Source organism: Schistocerca americana, chromosome 9, assembly GCF_021461395.2.
Source record: "Schistocerca americana isolate TAMUIC-IGC-003095 chromosome 9, iqSchAmer2.1, whole genome shotgun sequence".
NCBI classification, from domain to species: Eukaryota; Metazoa; Arthropoda; class Insecta; order Orthoptera; family Acrididae; genus Schistocerca; species Schistocerca americana.
The window spans coordinates 193173575-193199015 of NC_060127.1; the positions used below are offsets into that span (position 1 = coordinate 193173575).

The following is a 25441-nucleotide window of genomic DNA, read 5'->3' on the forward strand; positions in this document are numbered from 1 at the left end:
TGGCGGCACATGATGTTCTGTTTGGTCTCTGGGGTTAACTAGTCCTGTCTTTGAGTTCCTGCCCTGTAGGCTGTGACGTCTGTTGCCAAACAAGAAAACTGACTGGCCAGCACTGGTCGCATGCAGGGAACGTGACAAGGTCTCACAAGAAAACTAGCACTGGCTTACCAGTCAAAATTACCAAAATTTAACTGAAAACTAAAACTACGAAAAATTACTGGAATTCTAAAAACAATCAGGTTGTTTCTCAGACGAAAAATTCCCACTTTTTCCTGAGTTTCCTGGGCCATATACACCCTGTAATATGGAGTGTGTCCACCTTCTGCATTTATGGCAGCGTCAACTCTGCTGGCGACACTTTCAATGATATGTCTGAATGTCTGTGGCAGAATGCGAGCACATTCTTCCTCGACAGCCGAAACCAGAGAAGGCAGTGATGTTCGGGTCTAGAGCGAGATCAATATCTTCAGCCATCCCAGAGGTTTTAAATTGGGTTCAGGTCAAGACTCTGGGTAGATTACTCCATTAAGGTATGTTACTGTCCACAAATTAATGATCAGAGATGCTGCTTTATGACAAGATCAGAGATGCTACTTTATGACAAGATGCATTGTCATTCGGCATTTTGGCCAGAGATGCTGGAGCTGCCAGTCATGCAAGGTTTGCTTGCTTGTGTACATGAATGGTGTGTGTGTGTGTGTGTGTGTGTGTGTGTGTGTGTGTGTGTGTGTTTTTCTCTTTTCCTGATGAAGGCTGTGGCTTAAAGCTTTATGCAATTGTCTAAATTGTGCCTGTCTGCAACTTAATGTATCTCCTTTATGGTAGGTAACAAACTATCTTTTCCTACACGGCAGATATTCCTACCTGAAGTTTCCATTATTTGATACAATCACTCCATACTGTTCCTTTACTGTACACAGCACACAATGCTGTAAAAGTGTGCAGTCCTAAGGCAATGACTGCACAACAAGTGCAGTGCTGTGAAATGGCACCAAGGAGGTGATGACTCGCATCCCAGTGGAAAGAGGGGGCAGTACCACACCTCCAGGAAGGCTAATTCAATGCCACCTGTCCGTGCTGACTTCCACAGTAGCTGACATAACAAAAGTTTGTTCATATCTTTCTGCATTTAGCGTTTTCTTAGAGAGCGAGAGAGCGAGCGAGCCGAGCGAGCGACCGAGAGAGCGAGAGAGCGAGAGAGCGAGAGAGCGAGAGAGCGAGAGAGCGAGCGACCGAGAGAGCGAGCGACCGAGAGAGCGAGAGAGCGAGAGAGCGAGAGAGCGAGAGAGCGAGAGAGCGAGAGAGCGACTATAGAAATGTATGACTTCATCAGGAGCTGCTTGACCATTTTACACCATTTTTTTTAATTCCCTATGCACAACCACTGCGTCAGCTGGGCTACTGGTGACACTTTGGAACATGGGAGTCATTTTTTCCACTGATTTCATGCAACATTTTTACCAGTAACTCCCAATGCTCAACAGTCCCTGTCAGCCAGTACACGAGGCCTGCCTGGTGTCGGTTTGGCAGTGGTTGTTCGTTTACATTTCCACATCACGTTCACATCAGCAACAGTTGGCTTTGGCTACTTTGGAAGGGTTGAAATGTCCCGGATGGACGTGTTACTTTTGTGACATCCAATGACTAGCCCAGGTTTGAAATCCCTAACTCTCCAGGCTGACCCAATTCGCTGTTACTGCTTCTGTGCTGACAACACAATATTCTCTGCCTTCTCTTATACTGGTGGGTCCACTTATGACATCTAGTAGTCAATTTCACATTACGTAGGGTTGTCCATACACTTTTGATCAGATAGTGTTTATGTATTCTGCTATCTTCAAAGGAGGATTTATTCAAAAGTTAGCAACATAATCAATCTTGTTTGCATGCCTGTTGATGAATCAGCGCCTCAACATATCTGGCAAATAGTTACCTTTACTTTACGATTATTTATTGTTACAGCACTGCAATAAATATGTTTGAGAAGGCTGCGAGTAGAATTGTAGTTTGGGGGGGGGGGGGGGGGGGGGGTGAGGGGAGGGGATCTTAACACAGAGTAAAAATTTTTTTGTCTAACCTGGACCAGTGACCATTTGTATAGCTATTCAAGCATGTGTTTCATTGTAGCCATGTTGCAGTATATTGAATAATGCTCGAATAATGAACTGGAGTTGGCAAATGGTCAGAATTGGTTAACTCCTTTTGCTAAAGATGTTAAATGGGCTGAAATTAATGCTCAACTAATGGCACCATTTGTACGAGCACCATTCGGATTTTACATGTAAATACGTGCAGGAAGCTTTTGAAGCCCATCCCTTCTACACTTTAAACTTGTATGAACGAGTTCAAACTTTGCACTAAGGTAGATAAATTGATAAAATCTAAATTAAATTTTTTGCCCAATAATTTTTATCTGTTGATATGATATGATGGTTTAAATTAGTATAAAAATCATTCTTACGTGAACTGAATGCGCAGAAATGGTTTCAATATTTTCAAATAAAACTGAAAACTTGCTTCCAAAAATCTAGCAAAATTTTATGTGCAAAAAACACATTTTTTGAAACGAGTTTTTTGTTCAGATGCCACTTATATGTTTCAAACATGTGCAAATAGATCAAAGTTTTGTAAGAAGATAGACAAATATGAGCAATTAATGATGGTCCTAGTGTTTTATGGAATATTTATCCATTGCCACAATACGAGCTACATAATTTGAAACCCATTGAAAAAATACAGTATCATGAAGCTAAAGGGCATACATCTATTAGCTGAAACAAGTTATTCCGGGGGTGGGGGGTAACATCATGTATCGTGTTACTCTACCTGGCACAATACATTGTGTATCATGGGTACTAATTCTAACAAGTAAAAAAAGTGTGAATATGTCAATATGTTTTCATTTAAATGTGTCTGAAGCTGCCAGATAAATCAAAACTTTGTCCAGGACACCATCGCCTTTTGTGTGTGTTATGATAAGAGCATTTTTCATTCTTGTATTAATAGTATTTTTATGGTCTGGGTTGATACAAGGGTGGCTTGTATTAGAAACTAGACGTCTTTATTGATACATGATGGTATCATGAGGTAGCTTAATTATTTTCTGAGGGTCATTTTTTAAAAGCAATAAAGGAACAAGTGCACCAGTACGTTAGCTAACGTATCAGGTGTGGTGGAATTAGCTCGTGGAAGCTGCATCTCACAAAACCTATAACTTGACTGAGGATAAAAGATGGCCCTGAATTTCGATAAATGGTGGCAATATAAAGCACAATTTCTAGAAACGAAAACAGAAACAAAAATTTTAATTGCATGATGCCAACAAAGTAAATATAAGTATAACAACTGATATTTTACATCACAACCAGCTATTAATATGTGAAAATGTTGGGTAAATGGCCATTCCATTCCACTCCAAATTGTCTAATTTCAGAAAAGGTTCCCACATGGGCATCACAGATTTCACTGAAATTGTGTGTGTGAACATTTGCACGTTCCAAAATTGCATTAAGCAAATTTGGGGGGGGGGGGGGGGGAAAGTGCCGCTCGAAAAAAATGTGAAATTTAGTTTCTTAAACCTGAAACTTTGCCCTTAATAACGTACCAATACAAAGTTGTAGAACATAAAATTTCATGCTCATATAGCTTACAAAATGAGGGAAAGTTACAATTTTTCTAAATATTAGAGGAATAAAAAGTCTTCCGCAAACTTTTTTAAACATTTTTCACTAGAAAGACTTAGGAAAAAGATACCAGATTTGAACACAGATTAAAAGAGTTTGCAGAAGATTTTTTTCTAAGTGGGCCAAAAATTGCTGTTTTTGATGTTTTTCGAGAAACCTTTAAGTTTGCCCTCAATCTGTAAACTACTGGAAGTCAATAAGAGGATGAAATTCTACGACCTCATATTGGTAAGTTATTAAGTGCAAAGTTTCAGATTTATCCTCTGATGACTTCTGGAGGTATAAACAGCTAAACTTCACAATTTTTTTTTCAAGTGCTTATTAATTGGCTTTTCTTCAAATTATCTGCATGAAAATTGCTCATGAAATATTTTATTATTATTTCCTTCACTTTCTCAGACGTTAAGTCCGGTTAAAAATGGAGTGACACGGACCTTGATCAAGCGTCACTTCCTGTGTACGGTATGTGTTATATTGCATTTAGGAACTTTCGGGTAATTGAACATGTATCAATAATTACGGATTTCTGTAGCTGTATATATATGTTTGGATGTAGCTGTATTGCATTTATGTACTGGTGGATATTGTGTGGTATGACTCCTGTAGTTGATAGTATAACTGGTATGATGTCAACTTTATCCTGATGCCACATGTCTTTGACTTCCTCAGCCAGTTGGATGTATTTTTCAATTTTTTCTCCTGTTTTCTTTTGTATATTTGTTGTATTGGGTATAGATATTTCGATTAGTTGTGTTAATTTCTTCTTTTTATTGGTGAGTATGATGTCAGGTTTGTTATGTGGCGTTGTTTTATCTGTTATAATGGTTCTGTTCCAGTATAATTTGTATTCATCATTCTCCAGTACATTTTGTGGTGTATACTTGTATGTAGGAACGTGTTGTTTTAAAAGTTTATGTTGTAAGGCAAGCTGTTGATGTATTATTTTTGCGACATTGTCATGTCTTCTGGGGTATTCTGTATTTGCTAGTATTGTACATCCGCTTGTGATGTGATCTACTGTTTCTATTTGTTGTTTACAAAGTCTGCATTTATCCGTTGTGGTATTGGGATCTTTAATAATATGCTTGCTGTAATACCTGGTGTTTATTGTTTGATCCTGTATTGCAATCATGAATCCTTCTGTCTCACTGTATATATTGCCTTTTCTTAGCCATGTGTTGGATGCGTCTTGATCGATGTGTGGCTGTGTTAGATGATACGGGTGCTTGCCATATAGTGTTTTCTTTTTCCAATTTACTTTCTTCATGTCTGTTGATGTTATGTGATCTAAAGGGTTGTAGAAGTGGTTACGAAATTGCAGTGGTGTAGCCGATGTATTTATATGAGTGATTGCCTTGTGTATTTTGCTAGTTTCTGCTCGTTCTAGAAAGATTTTTCTTAAATTGTCTACCTGTCCATAATGTAGGTTTTTTATGTCGATAAATCCCCTTCCTCCTTCCTTTCTGCTTAATGTGAATCTTTCTGTTGCTGAATGTATGTGATGTATTCTATATTTGTGGCATTGTGATCGTGTTATTATTATTATTATTATTATTTTGCTTAAGAGGGTGTAAAAAGTTGTACGACTACAAGATGACTTAGTTTCGTTTCTTTTGAGAAAATATTGCAGGGGATATTATATCTCAAATACTCGAAAACGTGTGGGTGCACTGTTGATAGCTGCACTATGTGGTCAAACAAAAGAGCATCTCCAGAAATACGAGGGTTGGAAATTACACAGTGACAACCATTTATTCACAACTAATACAAAAGAGTTACATGTTTGCACCCGTTACTGTCCTTCAAAGTAGTCACCAGCGTTGTGTAGAACCTGTTGCCCAACAATGTGGAAGGCATAGTATACCTTTAGCAGAGCTTGTTCTGTTGATGGTGCAAATGGAGCAATCTACTGCCTGTCAAATCTCTGGAACAGTTCTGAAGCAAACGCCACAAAGTGGTTCCTTCATCTTTGGAATCAAATAAAAGTCACAAGGACTTAAGTCCGGGGAGTTTGGTGGATGGTACAGTACTTCCCAGTCCCATTGACTGAACAGAGCAGCCACAGCTTGCGCTGTATGCACTTGAGCATTGTCGTGCAAAATGATGGGTGGGTTGCGCAGAAAGTGCCGCTGCTTCTTTTGCAAAGATGGTCGCAGGTGATGCTCCAAAAAACGAACAGTAATACTGTGCACTGACAGTCTGCCATTGAGGAAGGTAATGCGTTAGGACAACAGTCGTACATGAGAATCACCTTAACTTTAGACCGCTCCATTCGCACCATCAACAGAACATGCTCTGCTAACGGTATACTACGCCTTCCACATAACTGACAATGGGTTCTACACAATGCTGGTGATTACTTTGAAGGACAGTAACAGATGCAAACATGTAACTCTTTTGTATTGGTCGTGAATAAATAGTTGCGACTATGCAAGTTCCAACCCTCGTATTTTATTAGTGTTCATGAAACCTTATTATTGTTTACTGGGAACATGTGCAAATGTTTACACAAAATTTTATCAAATTCTGTGATGCTCATGTGGGAACCTCGAGACCACCTGGCATGGAATGGAATGAAATGGAAACAACAGCTTTCAATCAAAAGCAGGCGATCCGAAGTCAGTCGAGTGGTTGTGACTTTTCTCTGACTGTTAAAGAGCACAGAATCAGACAAAACTGAATGTCAGACTTTTCAATAAGAGTCGTCCTACCATTCACATCAAACTACTACATCTACAAAACAGAACACAACTCACAGTCCCAAGAATGGAATTCCGGTGCGCACTCGGGAACTGTAGTGATTGCAGTCTGCAGGGCCACCATTAGAACAGTACATGGGACGGTGTCCAAATGCCACAATCCATGGTCTCGCAGCTCTTGCCTCTGCAGTAGTTGCTTTCTGTGCAGAAGATCCAAACAACAACACTGTAACACCAATAACAGAAAGAATAATATACAGAAATGATGTCAGGGTACATAAGCGGACAACGGGGGAAGGGGGGAGGGGGGGGGGGGGGGGGGAGAAATCCCGGACTTTTACTGGAGTTCCTGACTAAAAATTAACTTTCTCCCAAGTGAAAACTCACTTTTTCCATGTTAAGTGACAGTATATTTTCCCTCAGAACTGTAAACTTATCCTTTGAATGGTTATGGTTTTATACATGGGCATAGAATTTCCTGAAACTCAGGGAAAGAAACACGTTTTGGGAAGATCTTTGACGTGACGCAACATGTACCCTGCATATTTTCGTATTACGAAAGTATAAATTCTGATTCTATCAAACACCACATGTTACTTTCCTAAGCATTGAAATCTAGATTGTGATGCGCTTTTGTAAGCCGTCTTAGCACACATCACGTGATCTCGCCAGCCGATGACAGCGATATTCAGAGCATAGGACAAGTGATGTAGTCAGCCAATTAGCAACATCACTTACGTAGCGCGAACACACAAACAAGCAAAGTTAATGGTTTAAACTGATATACCGGGTGATCAAAAAGTCAGTATAAATTTGAAAACTTAATAAACCACGGAATAATGTAGACAGAGGAGTAAAAATTGACACACATACTTGGAATGACATGGGGTTTTATAAGGAGGAGGGGGGGAAGAAAAGAGAGAGAGAGAGAGAGAGAGAGAGAGAGTGTTCACGAAAGGTCTGACAGATGGCGCTGGACAGCACAACGCGCATGACAATTGTGTATAAAAGGAGCTGTAATGAGAGAGAGAATCAGATGCGCCAGCAGTCGGAGCATGTTGACGTTAACTGAAAAGGCGCTTTTAGTGAAGCTGTATTATCAGAATAGGGAATGTGCTAGTTCAGCGTTACAATCCTATCGCCATAGGAAGGGGATTCGAACGGGTTAAGGTCTGTTGACAAATGCAGCTGTGGCGAGAATGATTTCGAAGTTCGAAGCCACGGGTTGTTTAGATGACCCCATAGTGGCCGACTGAGCACAAAGCGTAATGGTGCTGAGACAGTTCAGGAAGAAATGGAGACTGTAGCGGGTTCGTCATGCACGAGGAAGTCAGCGCTTGTGCAATTGCACGTTGCACCGGCATTCCATACACTACTGTTTGGTTGGCACCGAGGCGTACCCTCCGATGCTATCCGTACAAAATCCATCGGCGATTTAGTGAAGCGAAGGGCATTTGCGGTGTGGGTGTTTTGAAAGATGGCGGAATATGACAATTGGTTGAGTAACGTGTTGTGGACCGACGAAGCTCATTTCACGCTCCAAGGGTCTGTCAATGCCCACAACTGCACAATTTGGGCTACCAAAAATCCTAGAACTGTCGTGGAAACTCCATTGCACGATGAGAAAGTCATGGTATGGGTTGGATTTACCACATCTACCATTATCAGGCCTTTTTTCTTTGAGGAAATGCGTGATTCTGGTTTTGTAACTGCTACCGTGACGGGTGAGAGGTACGCCAATATGTTACAGAATTGCATCATCCCCAGCCTGGCTGATAAACACCTGCTGGAACATATGATGTTTATGCAGGATGGTGATCCACCCCATATTGCTTGACATGTGAAAGATCTCTTGCGCGCGTCGTTTGGTGATGATCATGTGCTCAGCCGCCACTTTCGTCATGCGTGGCCTCCCAGGTCCCTAGACCTCAGTTCGTGCGATTATTGGCTTTGGGGTTACCTAAAGTCGCAAGTGTATAATGATCGACCAACATCTCTAGGGATGCTGAAAGACAACATCCGACACCAATGCCTCACCTTAACTCCGGACATGCTTTACAGTGCTGTTCACAACATTATTCCTCGACTACAGCTATTGTTGAGGAATGGTGGTGGACATATTGAGCATTTCCTGTAAAGAACATCGTCTTTACTTTGTTATGGTAGTTATTGCTATTCTGATCGGATGAAGCACCATCTGTCGGACGTTTTTTTAACTTTTGTATTTTTTGGTTCTAATAAAACCCCATGTCATTCAAAGCATGCGTGTCAATTTGTACCTCTCTGTCTACATTATTCCATGATTTATTCAGTTTTCAAATTTATACTGACTTTTTGATCACCCGGTACAAAGTGTTACTACAAGAAAAGCAAAGCTTTCACATATAATATTGGTCGCTAAGGTTAATAAGCTGCAAGAGGAGCTAAGCTTCCACATATTATGTTGATCTTTTAGCACGTGTCACACTTCTGGATATATCACACAAATGTGCCAGTAAAATTTTTAATAACGAGATAAATGTCTGATCTAGACTCAAAATTCTTCTAAATGGCTTGTCATCAGAGTTGTTTTGCTTTTCAAAACACCATTCACAATATTTTCCCGTGACCTCTTAGAAATAGGTTTGTTTCAGCAGTTGCCAAAGACCATCAGATGACTGGCGCCACCGTGCTTGCGCAGCTACGATGACGTAGGAGGCACATATGTTTGTAACTGTAAAACATTAAAATATCTTACATTACGTTATAAAAGAAACAAGACATCAAAGGATACCCCAAGAGCATCAGAACTTCATCAACCACACTGAAATGTGCACATTTAAAGTGAATACTTTAAGTGCACACTCATATGTCCAGATTCCCAATGAAGTAGTCCTCGACCTGACATTAAGCTTTTCAGTGTGGTTTTTGGGATGTAAATTTTCTTGGAGTACCAGTACTGTATTATCTCATGTTTGGTTCTTTATAATGGCATAATGCCATACGTGCTAGAAGATGAAAACGTGCACTTGAAATGCAGCGATAGCCAATACTGTGGAATTAAACACTTAGTTTCAAATACATTGACTGCCTCAGCGGAAAAGATTAATAAAAGCCAAATTTCTTTAGCAAACCGGCAATACTTGGTAACACCCCCTCCCCCCTGCGACGAGGGATTGCGATAGGTCAAAAATATTTAAAAAACTGAATTTTCAAAAATATGTTCATTTTGTAGAGCACACCTTTCTGAAGAATCTGATAGATAAAATGTGTGTACGAGGAAATGTAAGACATGTTATTTGAGCTTAAGTGTGCCAAAGTGGAGTGCCACGCCTCTTCAGACAGCATTCTTCTATCGAACGTCACTGTAATTTTCTCTGTGGAATTGAAATGTGTATATTTTGTAATGGATGTCATCAAACTATATTCAGGATAGTGGAAATTAAAATGCCCTGTGGTGCCTCTCCTGCTCCCAGACGGCCAGTTTGACATCCTGCCGCCGCCCCCCCCCCCCCCCCCCCTTTTTTTTTTAATAATAAGCTCGCAATTAATATTGGACACGATTATTTGTAATCGGAAGAACAAGAACTCTTCAGAAAATTTGCACTCTTTGTTGTGTATTAGCTAATAACTTGCTGTTTTGTGTGACATACAATTAAATGTAGGATACATGAAACCAGTTAAGACAAGAGACAAACAAGACCATACAGATTTCTTCAATACTTAGCTCCTATCATTTTTTCTCTCTCTAATCTTGCTACAGCTTTACACAGCGTGCTTTCCTTTCTGCGAAAGAATCTATTACCTTATCAACGTTGGTCAAACGTTTTGCTGCATGAAAAATCAAAATGTCGTCTAATACTGAACACAAATAGCACCCAAGACTGGTGTGGTTTCTCGGTCTGATTATGTCTATTTTGTCACTGTCTGCTCGATAAAACAAAATAGGCCTTCGTAATATTGCAGCAATTTTAACACACAGAAAATAAATGAGACTGCTTTGACACAAATGACAGAATATAATACACGAAGTACCAATATCAAACACCTGTTAGTCCTACAACAAGCACGAGATCAAAAAGTATTAGCATGAAATTTTTATATAAATTTGGAATCGTGATATTCTTCCATAATTTGAGTGAAGTCCCCATTTCTTCTCCTTCCTCGTTCTAACAAACAATCTTATCACTAATTCTGTAACTATTCCTGCCACTTTCAAAGTTATTCGCTGAGTAACTTCACTAATCCTGTCAGAATCCTCGGTTTTGTTATCCCGCGATTATTCTCCAGTCAGGCACTGTTAAATGTTCATAGAACACATTTTCCGCGCTGCTTCCAGAACAGAACTTAAGGGGCTGCTAGCCTGGGACTGTACAACTGGCCCTCACTAGTGTGGCGATCTGGCCAAAAATTTTCTGTCAAAATTTCATTTTCTTGGGTACACCGAGAAGATAATATGTAATCTTTCTCGTTTATTTCCACTCTGGTTGTCTGAATCTATGGATTTCACTAGTAAATATAATAACGCTAATCATTCACAAACCCAGTCAACCATGTAATCAGACAGCGATTGGCAGTCACCCGTTCAGCTTCATTCCGCTCAGCTCGCATAGCCCCATCCCCTTTTGTCTGCAGGAAAGTTTATTTCTAAGTACAAGGAGAATTCCCCTGACAAACATCACATACACTATGTACGCATTCAAAAACCAACCTATGATTCACTCAGAAATAAACTTAGAAGGTGTTCAAAAATGTTATAAAACCAACATGGATGTGTTCAAAATCATATGAATAATCGATAGACCAACGTGAGCTGGATACTAGGCGCTTTGTGAAACAAGGTTCTTTCCTTCAAGAATATGAATATGGCCCCCCTCCCCCGAAACTGCCACCCAGGTCAGACAGATAACTCTGTTTGCCGCTGGGTCGCAGGTAGGAACAACAAAAAGACACTCACAATCATAGCTTCTGGCCATTAAGGCCTTCGTCAACAATAGACGCACATACGCACACACTCACACAAATACAACTCACACACATGACCACAGACTCAGGCAACTGAAACCACACTGTGAGCAGCAGCAGTACCAGTGCCTGATGGGAGTGGGACTGGGTGGGGCTAAGGAGGAGGGTGGGGCTAAGGAGGAGGGTGGGACTGGGTGGGGCTAAGGAGGAGGGTGGGGCTAAGGAGGAGGGTGGGGCTAAGGAGGAGGGTGGGGATAGTATGGTGGGGGTGGAGGACAGTGAAGTGCTGCAGCTTAGACGGAGGGCAGGGGTGAGGTGGAGAGGGGCGAGGGGAAGTAGCAGAAAAGGAGAGAAATAAAAATACTGAGTTTGGTGGTGGAATGACTGGAATGGGAACAGGGAAAGGGCTAGATGGGTGAGGGCAGTGAGTAATAAAGGTTGAAGCCATGAGGGTTACGGGAACATAGGATGTATTGCATGTAAAGTTCCCATCTGCACAATTCAGGAAAGGTGGTGGTGGCAGGAAGGATCCATATAGCATAGGCTGTGATACAGTCATTGAGATGAGGGATATCATTTTTGGCAGCATGTTCAGCAACTGTGTGGTCCACTTGTGTTTTGGTCACAGTTTGTCTGTGGCCATTCATATGGACAGACAGCTTGTTGGTTGTCATGTCTACATAGAATGCAGCACAGTGGTTGCAGCTTAGCTTCTAGCCCACATGACTGGTTTCACAGGTAGCCCTGCCTTTGATGGGATAAGTGATGTTAGTGACCAGACAGTAGTAAGTGGTGTTGGGAGGATGTATGGGACAGGTCTTTCATGTAGGTCTATTAAAGGGGTGCACCATTTCCCGTATTTTTGTGAGTTAACTCCCGCACTTTTCTGGTGCCACACGATCTTTTATCTCATCCTACGAACCCCTCCTCACCCACACACTTTCTCTATCCTATCCCAGTTCACACCCACCACCAGTTCCAGTCACATCTGCCGCCCCCCTTCTCATTTATCCACCCTGAAACTTGATACCCACAGTAACATATATATTTTTATTAGTTATTCTTTACTTTGATCTTTGTGACTTGTCACTTCTCGCCAGTTTTAGTAAACTTTCGTCTTTCATCTTGTTTCCCCCTTTTGCATCCATTTCTTCATTTTCATGAATTTTCATAGGTATTTGGTTGTATTTTTGTGAAATTTTTCGGACACAATTCTGTATTATTTAAGTAATTTTTCTCATTTTTCCACCACCATGGATCCCTGCACCTTCCATTTGGGTCAATCAGAAAAGTTGACTTATCCCTAGCCAGATCCCAGTCCGACATACTGTTCCTGCATCACTGTCTGGCTCACGGAATCCCCCTAACGGCCTTACTACCAAAATGATCTCCACCTGTTCAGATTCCGCCAATCCTTATCCTTCACCACATCAACCAAGCCCAAACCTCCTTGCAGTACATTCTCACCATCCGCATAATTCTCCTACTGCACAATACCAAATTCCTGGAACACATAACACACATTTAAACTCTTGCCCTGCAGTAACTTTAGCAACATGCACAATGTCACCACAAAAAGCTCTTCATCCTTCACTTACTACTCCTGCCTTTGAGGACCACTGTCCACCACCTCCACAACAAGCTCCAAACCTCCCCACACCCCCTCATAGCTGACCAACCCTGTCTCGCAGACCTACTACACATACCCCACCCTCCAAAACTCACTCCCACCACCACACAGAATCCAGAACCTTAAAGAGACCCACAACACAGTCGTGAACCTTTCCTCAAGAATCCTCAGCCCCACAGAAATACAAGTCCTTTCCAAACGACTCACCTTTTTCCCCCGCTCACGAATTCAATCATGCTGGACTTGTTAAAAACCTTATCTCGGTCTCTACAGTGTGAACACTTTTTACCACTAACTCTGCCAATCAGACTCAACCAAAGACCTTGACTACCTCATTTCACTCTTCCACCCAACCATGATCCACCCCCACTGTCCCAAAATCACTCCCTGTTAATTTTCCAGAATTTCTTAACCTCTAACCTTGCCTCACCATCACTCCCCAAATCCCTCAACATGCAAACCAACCTTACATCTACAGAAAGATCTGCAATCTGCCATCTAAAAACTGGTCCCGATCTTATAATCCTACCTGCAGACAAAGGCTTCACCACTGTTGTTATGAATCAGAAGGATTGCCAGGCGGAAGGACTCTGCCAGCTATCAAATACTTCCACCTACAAACCTCGCCACAGTGACCCCATTCCAGTGATCCAACAGGATCTCCTGTCACTACTCAAATCCTTAGGCCCATCCCAGAACCTCTCCCCGGAGTCTACCTCTCTACTCACCCATACCAATTCCTGCACTCCTACCTTCTACATGCTTCCTAAAGCCCTTAAACCCACCCACCCAAGATGCCCCATAGTGGCCGGTTACTGTGCCCCACTGAGAGAATCTCTGCTCTCATAGACCAACACCATCAACCTGTTACCCAGTACCCACCCTCCTACACAAAATATACCAACAACTTCCTCCACCGACTCTCCACGTTCCCTGTCCCTGAAGTACACGGTGCCCTGCTCGTCACTACTGAACACTACCATTCTTAATGCCCATGGCCTTACCGCTATTGAACACTACCTTTCCTAATGCTTGATGGATTCCAACACGACTACCTCCTTCCTAGTCGCCATGACCAACTATACCCTCACACACAATTACTTCTCCTTTGAAGGCGTTACCTACAAACAAACCCGCAATGGCATCATCTTCTGCTAACCTTTTCATGGGGACAGTTGAGGAGTCCTTCCTAAAAACCCAGAAACCTAAACTCCTCACCTGGTTCAGATTCATTGATGACCTCTTTGCTATCTGGATCAAAGGTGAGGACACACTACCCACATTCCTCTAGAACCTCAACAACTTCTCCCTCCCCATTTGCTTTACCTGGTCCTACTCAACCCAACAAGCCTCCTTCCTAGATGTTGACCTTCACCTCAGAGATGGCTACATCAGTACCTCCATCCATATCAAACCTACTAACCACCAGCAATACCTCCACTTCGACAGCTGCCACCTGTTCCACACCAAGAAGTCCCTTCCATACTGCCGAGTCACCTGTGGTTGTCGCATCTGCAGTGAGGAGCAGTCCCTCTCAAAATATACCGAGGGTCTCATTGAAGCATTCACTGACCGTAATTAACGTCCCATCCTTGTACAAAAACAAATCTCCCGCGCCTATCTTTCCCATCTCCCACCACCTCCCCAAGTCCCACTGTCTGGACACAGAGGAGCTTTCCCCTCTCTAACTCAGGACCACCCAGGACCAGAGCAACTGAATTACGTTCTCTGCCAGGGTTTCAATTACCTCTCATCATGCCCTGAAATGAGAAACCTAGATGCAAGACCTGTCCCATACATCCTCCCACCACCACCACCACCACCACCACCACCACCACCTGGTCACTAACATCACCTATCCCAGCAAAGGCAGGGCTACATGTGAAACCAGTCATGTGGTCTACACGCGAAGCTGTAACCACTGTGCTCCTTTCTATGTGGGCACAACAACAAACTAGCTGTCTGTCCGCATGAATGGCCAACAACAACGAAACAAGTGGACCACTCTGTTGCTGAACGCGCTGCCAAACATGATATCCTTCATTTCAGACTGCTTTACAGCCTGTGCCATATGGATCCTTCCCAGTAATACCAGCTTTTCCGAACTGCGCAGATGGGAACTTTCCCTGCAATTCATCTTACGTTCTCATAACCCTCCTGGCCTAAACTTTCATTAGTCACTGCAAACACCTTCTGTCACATGGCACTGACAGGGAGAAGTGACACTAAGGCTTGAAATAAAATAGAGTCATTCACCACGTTCCATAAATCCTATACTGAAACACCGTGATTGAATAAATGATTACATGAATCACGAACTGCTTGTATTAAATTGCAACTTTTTAGAACAATTTATTGTATCTATGGAAAATAGATTTCATTATCTCAGTAAATTTTCATCAACATGTATACAGCAGAAAACAATAAATGTTTGTTTACGCAACACTGAAATTCGTTTTTACCCCTATTCATTTCAATTACAGTTATTATAGTCACTGTATGTGGCAGTTTGATACCTATCTATACCAATTTGTCAGAAATCATCTTACCTTCAGATCTTCAACAAGCCATTCAAATTGCATAACTGGAAGTTTTATACCATATTCCAAGAAATAATAAAATTCTGTTGACAAAGCAATAAAATGCACCATACCCATATCAAAACTGTGCATTAGACTTTCATATGGTCCAGGCATTGAGAAACGTGCCCTGTATTCACTGAAGTTTCTGGAACAAGTACAAAAATATGCACAAAAGTTGTATATGGAAACTGCATGAAAACAGAGGTTCTAACAATACACCTGATTCTTGAAATTATAATCAGACTGTGAAATGTTTACAATTGCTTTCAGTATAGAATTCAAAGGTCTTCACATACAAGTAAAAAATACACGAGTCTCTCCTCCCTCCTCCTCCTCTCCCCCCCCCCCCCCCCCCCCCTCTTCTGTTAATTTCACTGAATATAATAATGAATAGTAACACTATTCAAAGATGACTTAGATTAATCTAAGTTCTTGCACCAAAGAAATTCCTATTTCAAAACATTTGCAATAATATTACGATTTCAACAAATAAACCATTTGCCTTTTCTCTTTTACACTATTGATGTATGTACATAATAATTCATCAGTTATATTAAATAAATCCCAATTCAATGCTGAAGCAAACAGAGGGTACTAGGCAAGCTCTACAACATAAACACTTTTACGTTTCTCACAGAATTAATGAATGCAGAAAGAGTGTGAGCGATGTCGTGTTGCAGTTGCGACATTAAAGTTACAATTTGTGTAAGAACATGGAATGTCCTATGCAGTTATGTGAATCACTTAATATTGGCCACTCTCTATAACTTTTGTTATTTAGTGTTTTTTCCACAAGGCTGCATTACTTTCTGAATGCTCTGTATTAAACCCAACCGTCTCTTTCAAATAACTTTCCTGCTGCAATAATATCGTGTTCAGTGACCAATGTAGGCACTGTCCTGGAGCTTAACATTCAAAGCAGCTGAACTTAATGACTGTGGTGGAGTGACACACACAGATATTTTTCGTAGCACTGGAGACATTTTCTAAAAGCACCAATACACTGGCAAGCCCTCTTGCTTCTTATAGTGCAGCAACTCTTCTTGTTAATAAAACTGACAGCTATAGCACAACTGACAGAAGTAGTTGGAGGTCTTTGCTAGAGGAAGTACAAAGCTTTGTCAAGCTCACAACAGCACATAATAATGTGGCTGGTTCGAACATAGTGAAATTGCAGATCTTTCCTGGTACCCTTCGTGAACAGAGGAAGCATGCAGTCCTACAACATAAATAACATTGATTTTTTCCTACACTCTAAGTTACTTACACATTTGGGCATTTGAAAACACACACATGCATACACAGAAACAAAAAATATAAATACAACAACTTTACAACAGTAACAGCTGCATAGGTACTAAAACTGCATTCTTAATCTTACATGACTGTGCACCATCAGCTATCCCTGCTCAATGGGACAAGTGAGTAGAAATACAGTGTGTACCAAAAATACTTTGACAAACTTTGGAGAAAGGTTCCCAATACCAAGAATTTAACGTATATCATGTGAACATGTTAGGTAATGCTTTATTCCTGAGTTGTTACTGAAAGAACATATCATGTGACATAATTAATAGAACACATAGTGTGATGTATCTGATAGAAGTCACCAAGCTGATTAATTCTTCCAACTGTTTTACTGAGTATGCCCTAGACAAACCGACTAATCACTTGTTTTATGCACGAGGCGATGCCGCGGATTTTGGTTTCGTCTCTTAGCTTCTATGGCAATGAGAAACTGATGACATCAGATGATAAGAAAATAAACATCTTTTTTTCTGCTGTTTTCATTTCTTTTTCTTTACCCACTCAGCAGTGTTTATTATTTATCAGTTTAAATATATCAATTTCAGAGGTAAACCGCTCCGTTTTTGGGCACAAGGATGTGGGAATCAACTTGCGTCAGCAATATCATCTGAAGGAAGGAAGACCAGACGATGACGACTCGGGTCGACGGGGCGCTCGACGTCACGGTCATCGGAGAGGAAGTTAAGAGTTTAACATCTCAGTGACATCGCCGTCATTAGAGGTGGAACACAGGCTCTGATGGTTTTCAAAGATTGGGAAGGAAATCGGCCATGTCCTCCTAAATGAACCATTCCAGCATGTGCCTGGGGTGATACAGGGAAATCACAGAAAACCTACATCTGGGCGGCCAGATGTGGATTTGAATTGCCATCTTCCCGAATGTGAGTCCAGTGTGCTGATCAGTGTGCTGATCACTGTGCCATCTCAATCGGTATCATCATCTGAGACAGAGCACAGTGAAACTGTTTTGAAGTAAGGACTTACTGAAATAGGACTCTGATTAAAACATTGAAAAACTTCACAAACAGTAGTAAAAAATAAGCCTCTCTTTTACGAATATGGCAATAATAGCAACGTAATAAAAAACCTACAAAATGTTTGTTTTGTGTTTGTCACATGAGTGATGCAGGGACTGAGTATGATCTGACAGCTGTTCTTCAGAGAGCATGGGAAAATATTCACCAGCTCAAGGACTGTCTATCATACGAAGCAGCCCAACGCTACATTGTATTTCTGTGACTACTGTTTGAACGACTGAAAAAGAATAACAGACTCTGAAAATTGCAATGTAAATATTCATTCCGAGTTCAGTTCCAGTTAATCCACAACTGCTTTCAGATATACGTTGAGTAAAGTTTTATTATTTGTCAAGTACTTGATAAGTTGCGATATGCAATAAATTTATTTGAACAATGAACACACAAAAATATGGCTGTGTAGCGCATTTTACTGAAGGTGTTTTTCTTGGAACTATTTTGTGTTATGTCTACAGAAGATTAACTCAAACAGTACTTATTGATCTTTCAGAATTAAAGTGAAAATGGCGTGGCTCTGAGCACTATGGGACTTAACATCTGAGGTCATCAGTCCCCTAGACTTAGAACTACTTAAACCTAACTAACCTAAGGACATCACACACATCCATGCCCGAGGTAGGATTCGAACCTGTGACCGTAGCAGTTGCGCAGTTCTGGACTGAAGTGCCTAGAACCACTCGGCCACACTGGCCGGCAAAGTGAAAAAGGAAATATGACAAACTGAAATAGTTCAATTATTGCGGGTACTGATATATCGTGACAAAGTGAATTTTTTACAAATTATTTCAATATTTTCTGAAACAAAAGAAGCTTAAGTTATCTATCCGTGAGAAATATTGTACATAATTAGCTGGAAAAAGATCAGGAAGAGAACATATCTGTTAAAAAATTCAACTGAGAATAATTTATTGATACACGGAGATTAACACATGTTGCTGCACAGTGCTTTTACTATACAGTATCTCTGGTTCCTATATCAACAGATAATCAGCTGCACAGATATTATGAAGACCTTTAATAGCGAGTTTTTCCTAGACAAAGACAGAATAATTTATGCAGATATTCCACCTAAGAAACATTAGACTCACCTGCAAACAAAACACAGTTTGGATAAAAAGTGGTTAATGATCTTTAAACAGTGGAGTTTTCTAATTTTGAACACCGAATACGAACTTGGTGCACCCCACAGCTACTTTTATGCTACATACAAGGGTCGTAACTCTTTAACCAGTACGGCCACATTGTGTCAGCACTGGAACTCGTCAGGGGTGAGGGGTCGTGCAGGGTGGAGTGGGTGAAGGGAGAAAGAAGGAGCAGAATGTTAAGGATGGCAGCCCGATAGGTGGAAAGGTGAGGTGCAAGCATACAGGTTAAGAAAGTGGCGCCAATGAGCTCATTCTGGCCACGGGCAGTGGGTGTTGTGTGCAGCGCACGTGGACATGGAGGAATGAACCGGAAGGAGGAGAGGAACAGAGAGACTGCAGAGGAGAGGATGCGAGAGAGTATCAGTGCAGTTAGGGGCATGGGGAATGGGTCATGCTCGGGCTAGCACAGACCGAGGCCAGAAGGATTACGAGATTGATTGTATTGTGAGGACAACTCCAGTCTATTATTCAAAGAAGCTGGAGTTGGGGGTAGGATCCAGATGACACGGACTGGAAAGCAGCCAATGAGCAGCATTTTCTGTTACAGGGTGATCAAATCTGCTGTTGGTCACAGATACAATGGTATAAGAAAGACTGACAGTACGGAGTAGGATGTGCTGGGCGAGTGTATCAGTGATAGGTCTCGCACATTCATCTTCTTGACCCATTTGCCAAGCAGTCTGATGTAGGTGTGGCGTAACGGTGGACTAGAATATTATGCACATTTGGAAGGCAGCAAAATGTCACTGTGTGGGATGGGAAGTATTGTGCGTGGGACATTCCTCATTTCCAGGCACAATGGCAAGTTGTCCACCACAGTGAGGCGTACGATTGTTCCAGTCCTCAATGTTATTGGATAACTGGTGAGGCGGTGAGCAGAGGCTCTGCAGCTGGTTCTTGGTGTGGTCAGAGGATTAGTGGCTTGCGTGATTTGTCACTGAAGTTGGACGAGATTTGTGTGGTGGGGAAAAGGGGGACCGGGGTGGGGGGGGGGGGGGGGGGGGTGTTACAATGCCTATTTAGATGAAACATCCTTCCTTGCATCAACAAGTCCAAATACTGCTTAAGTGACTCAAAAAAATTTGTTGCATTATGAAGATGCACTGGGCACTGTGTACCATGACTAACGTACAGAAGCACATGGTTTGGACTGCATTACTGTATTGTTCAATGCTTTATCTATGCGGATGCCTGCAAGAATTAAGTCACACAACTGCAGCGATATTTTAATAATATCCCATGGAAACGTCCAAAACCATTTAGCACCAACTGCTGATCTTTGAATGGGTACTAGTATCCATGATCTCAACCACTTGCTGTAAAGGCAGAAAGAGGGACCACTTAAACATTTACTATGAGTTGTTTATATTGCGAACAATTTCTGTGAGTTGGCTCCAAACAAATGACATGCCACTGTACAATGCTCCTTCAATAAACACTTGACAGTACAACATGTCTCCCATGTGTTTTTACATGATATTTTTTTCATTATTCTGGTGTAAGGAACCCATCCCAAGTTAGTTAAACTATTTCTAAAGCACCTCATATAATGTGAACTACACAGATAAGTTTAAAAAATTGACACTGTATTTTCGATCACAACATAAATAAAAACAAAAAAGCAGTGATAATGTTACTGCTTCACAAGATAGAAAAATGTAAATGACCAATTTCTAGAACACTATATTAATAATTACACATTTGCTATTTTCTCAAACAGAACACACACACACACACACACACACACACACACACACACACACACACACAGAGAGAGAAACATGCCAACAACAGTAAACACAGTGAAAGTGCCGAAGCATTATGTGACAGAATACAACTGAACTGAGGAGTAAGAAAGACACTGAAGTTCTCATCAACCAGTGTGGAGTAAAATAACATAAAACAAGTAACCTGTAAAAAAAAACCCTCACACCACAATGAAGATACAGAACATTTTCCTTAAAATAGTAAAGATGTGCTATAAAGAAATGAGTATATATAATTCACACAGACTACAGCAAAAGCACCTTAATTTCTATGGAGACAAAACAAATCCAAATAATTTACACATCAAACAACAGAATACTGAACAATATGAAGAAGCTGCATGTCCATCTGAAACCTACATCACAACATTTCAATTTTCAACACAAGCTCACATTTCAATTCTGTCCTCATTTCTTTACACACACACACACACACACACACACACACACACACACAGTGAATTCTGTTTCTTCACATGCAGATCCCTCGAGACAATCATGCAACAAATAAGTCCAACCTTTTCTCCTCATGGTTACCGGGACAAGTCATGTATGGAACATAGGCTGCTATTGGTTCTATCTGTCTCATAAATTCATCTCCTAGAGCACCACTTTCCTGTAACAGAGATTAAGTAGGAAACTTAGCAAAGCTGCCTTTTCATGAGATTTTATTTGCTGTAAAATCTCATCCAGAGGACAGGAATAGATAGAAAGGGCCTCCTTTCATCATATTGATACTTTTCACTTGGCACACAAGACTATCATTATTTTCCAGACAATGTGGCTGACTGGGATGTTGAGAATACACTGAAACAGTATCCTTTTGGCTTATTCCAAAGATCATTTGTCATATTCCATAGATCATTTGCCATATTTCTTGTTTGTTCTTACAATTGTTTGTTTTGAAAAACAAGCAGATCAACATCTCAATAGTTTTGCAATTTCCATTCATTAATGGCTTATAGCATGATTTTATGGGGTAGCTCATCGCTTCCAGAAACAAAATAATGATTTCAAAATACTGGACACTGAGAATAATACAAAGTGTTCACCCACAATGATCTTGTAGATGGTTCTTCAAGGAGCTAGCCATTTTAACCATTCTTGATGCTATGTATATTCATTAATGAAATTTGAAATAAATAATTCATGACAATTTGGGGGAAAAAAAAGTGCTATCAACTGCAACAACACTGGAACAAGGAAGAAAATGACCTCCATTATTTTTTCATACGAATGTCAGTTGTTCAAGAAGGCACTCCATATGCAGCCACATAAATCTTTGATCATTTGTCCAATAACAAAATCTCTGACAGACAGAAAGGTGAATTTTAAATCTAGCCTAAAATCATTTCTTATGGACAACTCTTCCTGTTCTGTAGATACATTTTTAATTCTAAAGTGGTAGCACATGTAGCCAAAACAAACTATCTTTGAGTACAGGAGTACTATTATAGACAAACTAGCTTTAGCATCCACTGCTTTGCTTTCATAAGCTGTAAGTCTGCGAGATTTTTTTTTTTTTGTTTTGTTTTTCTTTAGTAAAATTCTTTACATTGTTTGCAATTTGCAGCACCTAAACTTTTTATGCTATCTAAGGCCATAGAAGCATGGTCTTTTCCAAATGGACTTCTGACCAAAAAGCAGTTCTCGTAGCTGGAGTCTAAGTCTTTGTTAATCATGGCTTTTGTGGGCTTGTGGTTAGTGGTGATATTCCCACAGAAACTTTCATTCCTCAACACACATTTTTTAATCTAACCGGGAATTGAAACACTAATTTTCATATATTTAGCTTTAAAGTTATTTAATATAATGAAATATTTTCTTAGAAAAAATTTATCCCCTATTTCACCACCCTTAGTGACAAGTTCCAAAAAACATTGACACACACTTTTTTTCACAACTGTCATAATCTTAGTTTTGAAAATTTTTTCATTACGAAATAGATTCATAAAATTGTTCATCCACTATCTCACCCACTTAGGGGGTTGAATCTCCAAAAAACACAGAAGGATGTCCATTTTTTATTTCTAGTGAAGTCCAATATCAATTTTCATAGATACAGCTTTAAACCTACTTTAGTAGTTCTTTAACAAAGATAATTCAGCCACTAGTTTCTCTCTTAATGGCTGAATTTCCAAAAATGCTGAAACATTTTTGTTTTCTAAGAAATGAAATTGCAAATTTTCATTGTTTAGCTTAAAAATTGCCTTAACAGTAACGTTATCAAAAAGCTTTTCATTCCCTATTTCACCTCCTTAGGAAAGGAATTTCAAACAGTCTTTTCTGAAATGACGCCTAAGCCCTCTCCAAATTTCCAGTTTCTATCATTGGCAGTTTGGGCTGCGTGATGAGTGAGTGAATCAGACTGGCCCTATTCCACCGCCCTTTGGGATTTAATTCCCAAAAACAGTGAGACAAATATTTTTTTTATTTTCAACCAAGAAACCAAATAAAAATTTTCATAAAAATGCTTTCATAATGAAATATTTTCTAAAGCATTTCATCCCATGTTTCACTCCCTTAGGGGTTGGATTTCTGGAAACACTGAAACCCATTTTTTTTTATCCCAGAAGGCTAATACCAATTTTAATGGATATGGCTTTAAAATGTTTAAGTAGTTCTTTTTTCTATTTTTTTTTTTTTTTTTTTTTTTTTTTGAGGGAAAACCAATTTCACCCGCATTTCAACCCTATAGGGGTTACATTTCCAAAAAGGCTGAAACACAAATTTATTTATTTATGACCGAGAGACCAAAAATCTATTTTCATACGTTTAGCTTCAAGACTGTCTTAATAGTGACATTTTTCAAAAATCCTTTTATCCCCTGTTTTGAAAAATCACTTCTTAAACAATGTCTACAGTATAAAATCAACATCCCCTTCTAATCACAAATTGCACTGGGCAACAGTTAGTCGGTCAGTTAGTCAGGACATTGCCTCTCATTGTTATTAAATTTAAGCACATGTAGCATGTTCCTGTTGCCTGCAAACTGATCCATTACACATTTCAGTAGAAACTGTGCAAATGATCTACAGAACACTGACTAATTCTTTGTTTTCTAACATTGTTATACTGAACAAGAAAATACAACTGTCATTTCAATTTTATTTATTAGGCTACACAAGTTAGATGTGCTGCATCCGTTGTGAAATGATCACACGAACATTCTCACTCCCACAGAAGAGGTTCTGGGTGTCCACAAAGCACAGACACCCGTCAGGATCATCATATTGTAAAGGCAGCAGTGGCAGATCACACAGCAACCACAGTACAGATAAGAGGGCTCACGAGCCCAGACGTGTCAACACAAACTGTCGGGAACTAGTTATCGGCAGTAGATCTACAGGGGACATGCAGATCTCTAGCCCGTCTTCCAATCGCACCACAGCACTGACGTGCACTGCTCGAATAGTGCCGTCTGAAGATCACTTAACGACGGAATGGCATGCTACAGTCTGCGGCGATGAAAGTAGATACTGCCTGCCTGCCTGCAAGTGAAGTTCATTTGCACCTACAGTGTAGACTGGATGACCGTCGTCTCAGAGTTCACCTGTCGAAGAGACACTTGCCCCACTCCATTACAGTGTGGGGTGCTATAAGCTACAACACACTTTCACCTTTGGCGTTTCTCTAGGGGGACAATAAGCGGCACTATCAACACGCAAAATGTTGTCAGACCCACCCTTTTGCCATTTTTGCAACAGGAAGGTGACGTGTCATTCTTTATAACGCTCGCTCACATTCTGCCCGTGCAATTTGACACGTTACTCACGATGTGCAGCAACTTTCCTGGCCGTCTCCAATCGAGTACGTGTCGGATACGACGGGCCAAGAAGTGACTCGTGCGAAATGTCGACTGACTACTCTTACAGAACTACACGTACAGATCGAGCGAGTGTGGCGTATCATGTCCTGGGACAGTATCCGACATTGCACGATCGACTGGATGCCAGAGAGAGAGAGAGAGAGAGAGAGAGAGAGAGAGAGAGAGAGAGAGAGGAGAGCCTGAAATGCCACCTGTGGAGGCTACACCACACAACTAACGTGGGTGTTCGCAATGTGCACCAATACCTAGTATCTCAGAACTGCTCGTGATACTGCTCTGCAAATATAATCATTTAGTGTACTCTATACGCTCTGTTGCAATAATAAGTCATAAATGAACTGGAAACCTCTAAAATGGTGTACTAATTTTCTTCTGGCAGTTTATATTAGAAGTTGACAAATTCCTCTTTTCAGAAAGATGTTTCTTGCTGTAGTCAATCTGCATCCTCCCTACTTGGGCCATCATCCATTATCTTGCTGCTCAAATAACAAAACTCGAGTACTACTTTTAGTGTCTTATCTACATCTACATGGTTTACTCTGCAATTCACACTTAAGTGCCTGGCACAGGGTTCATCAAACCATTTTCATACTACTACTACCACCACTACTCCTCTATCATTCCACTCTCAAATGGAGCGTGGGAAAAAGGAACACGTAAATCCTTCCATTCGAGCTCTGATTTCTCTCATTTTACCATGATGATCTTTTCTCCCCATGTAGGCGGGTGTCAATAAAATATTTTCGCATTCGGAAGAGAAAGTTGGTGATTGAAATTTCATAAATAGATCTCGACGCAAAAAAAACTGCCTTTGTTTC

General features: G+C 40.7%; 1 protein-coding gene across 1 annotated transcript in view; it reads right to left on the minus strand.

The window, feature by feature from the left end:
* LOC124551373 (acid phosphatase type 7-like) overlaps positions 1-25441 on the minus strand; it is a 196936-nt gene that overhangs the window by 40420 nt on the left and 131075 nt on the right. Inside the window, exons 5-7 of the mRNA XM_047126413.1 lie at positions 21313-21410; positions 15506-15683; positions 6440-6582 (exon numbers count right to left, since the gene is read on the minus strand). Coding sequence (XP_046982369.1) covers positions 6440-6582; positions 15506-15683; positions 21313-21410 — 419 coding nt within the window. The remainder of the gene's footprint in view (positions 1-6439; positions 6583-15505; positions 15684-21312; positions 21411-25441) is intronic.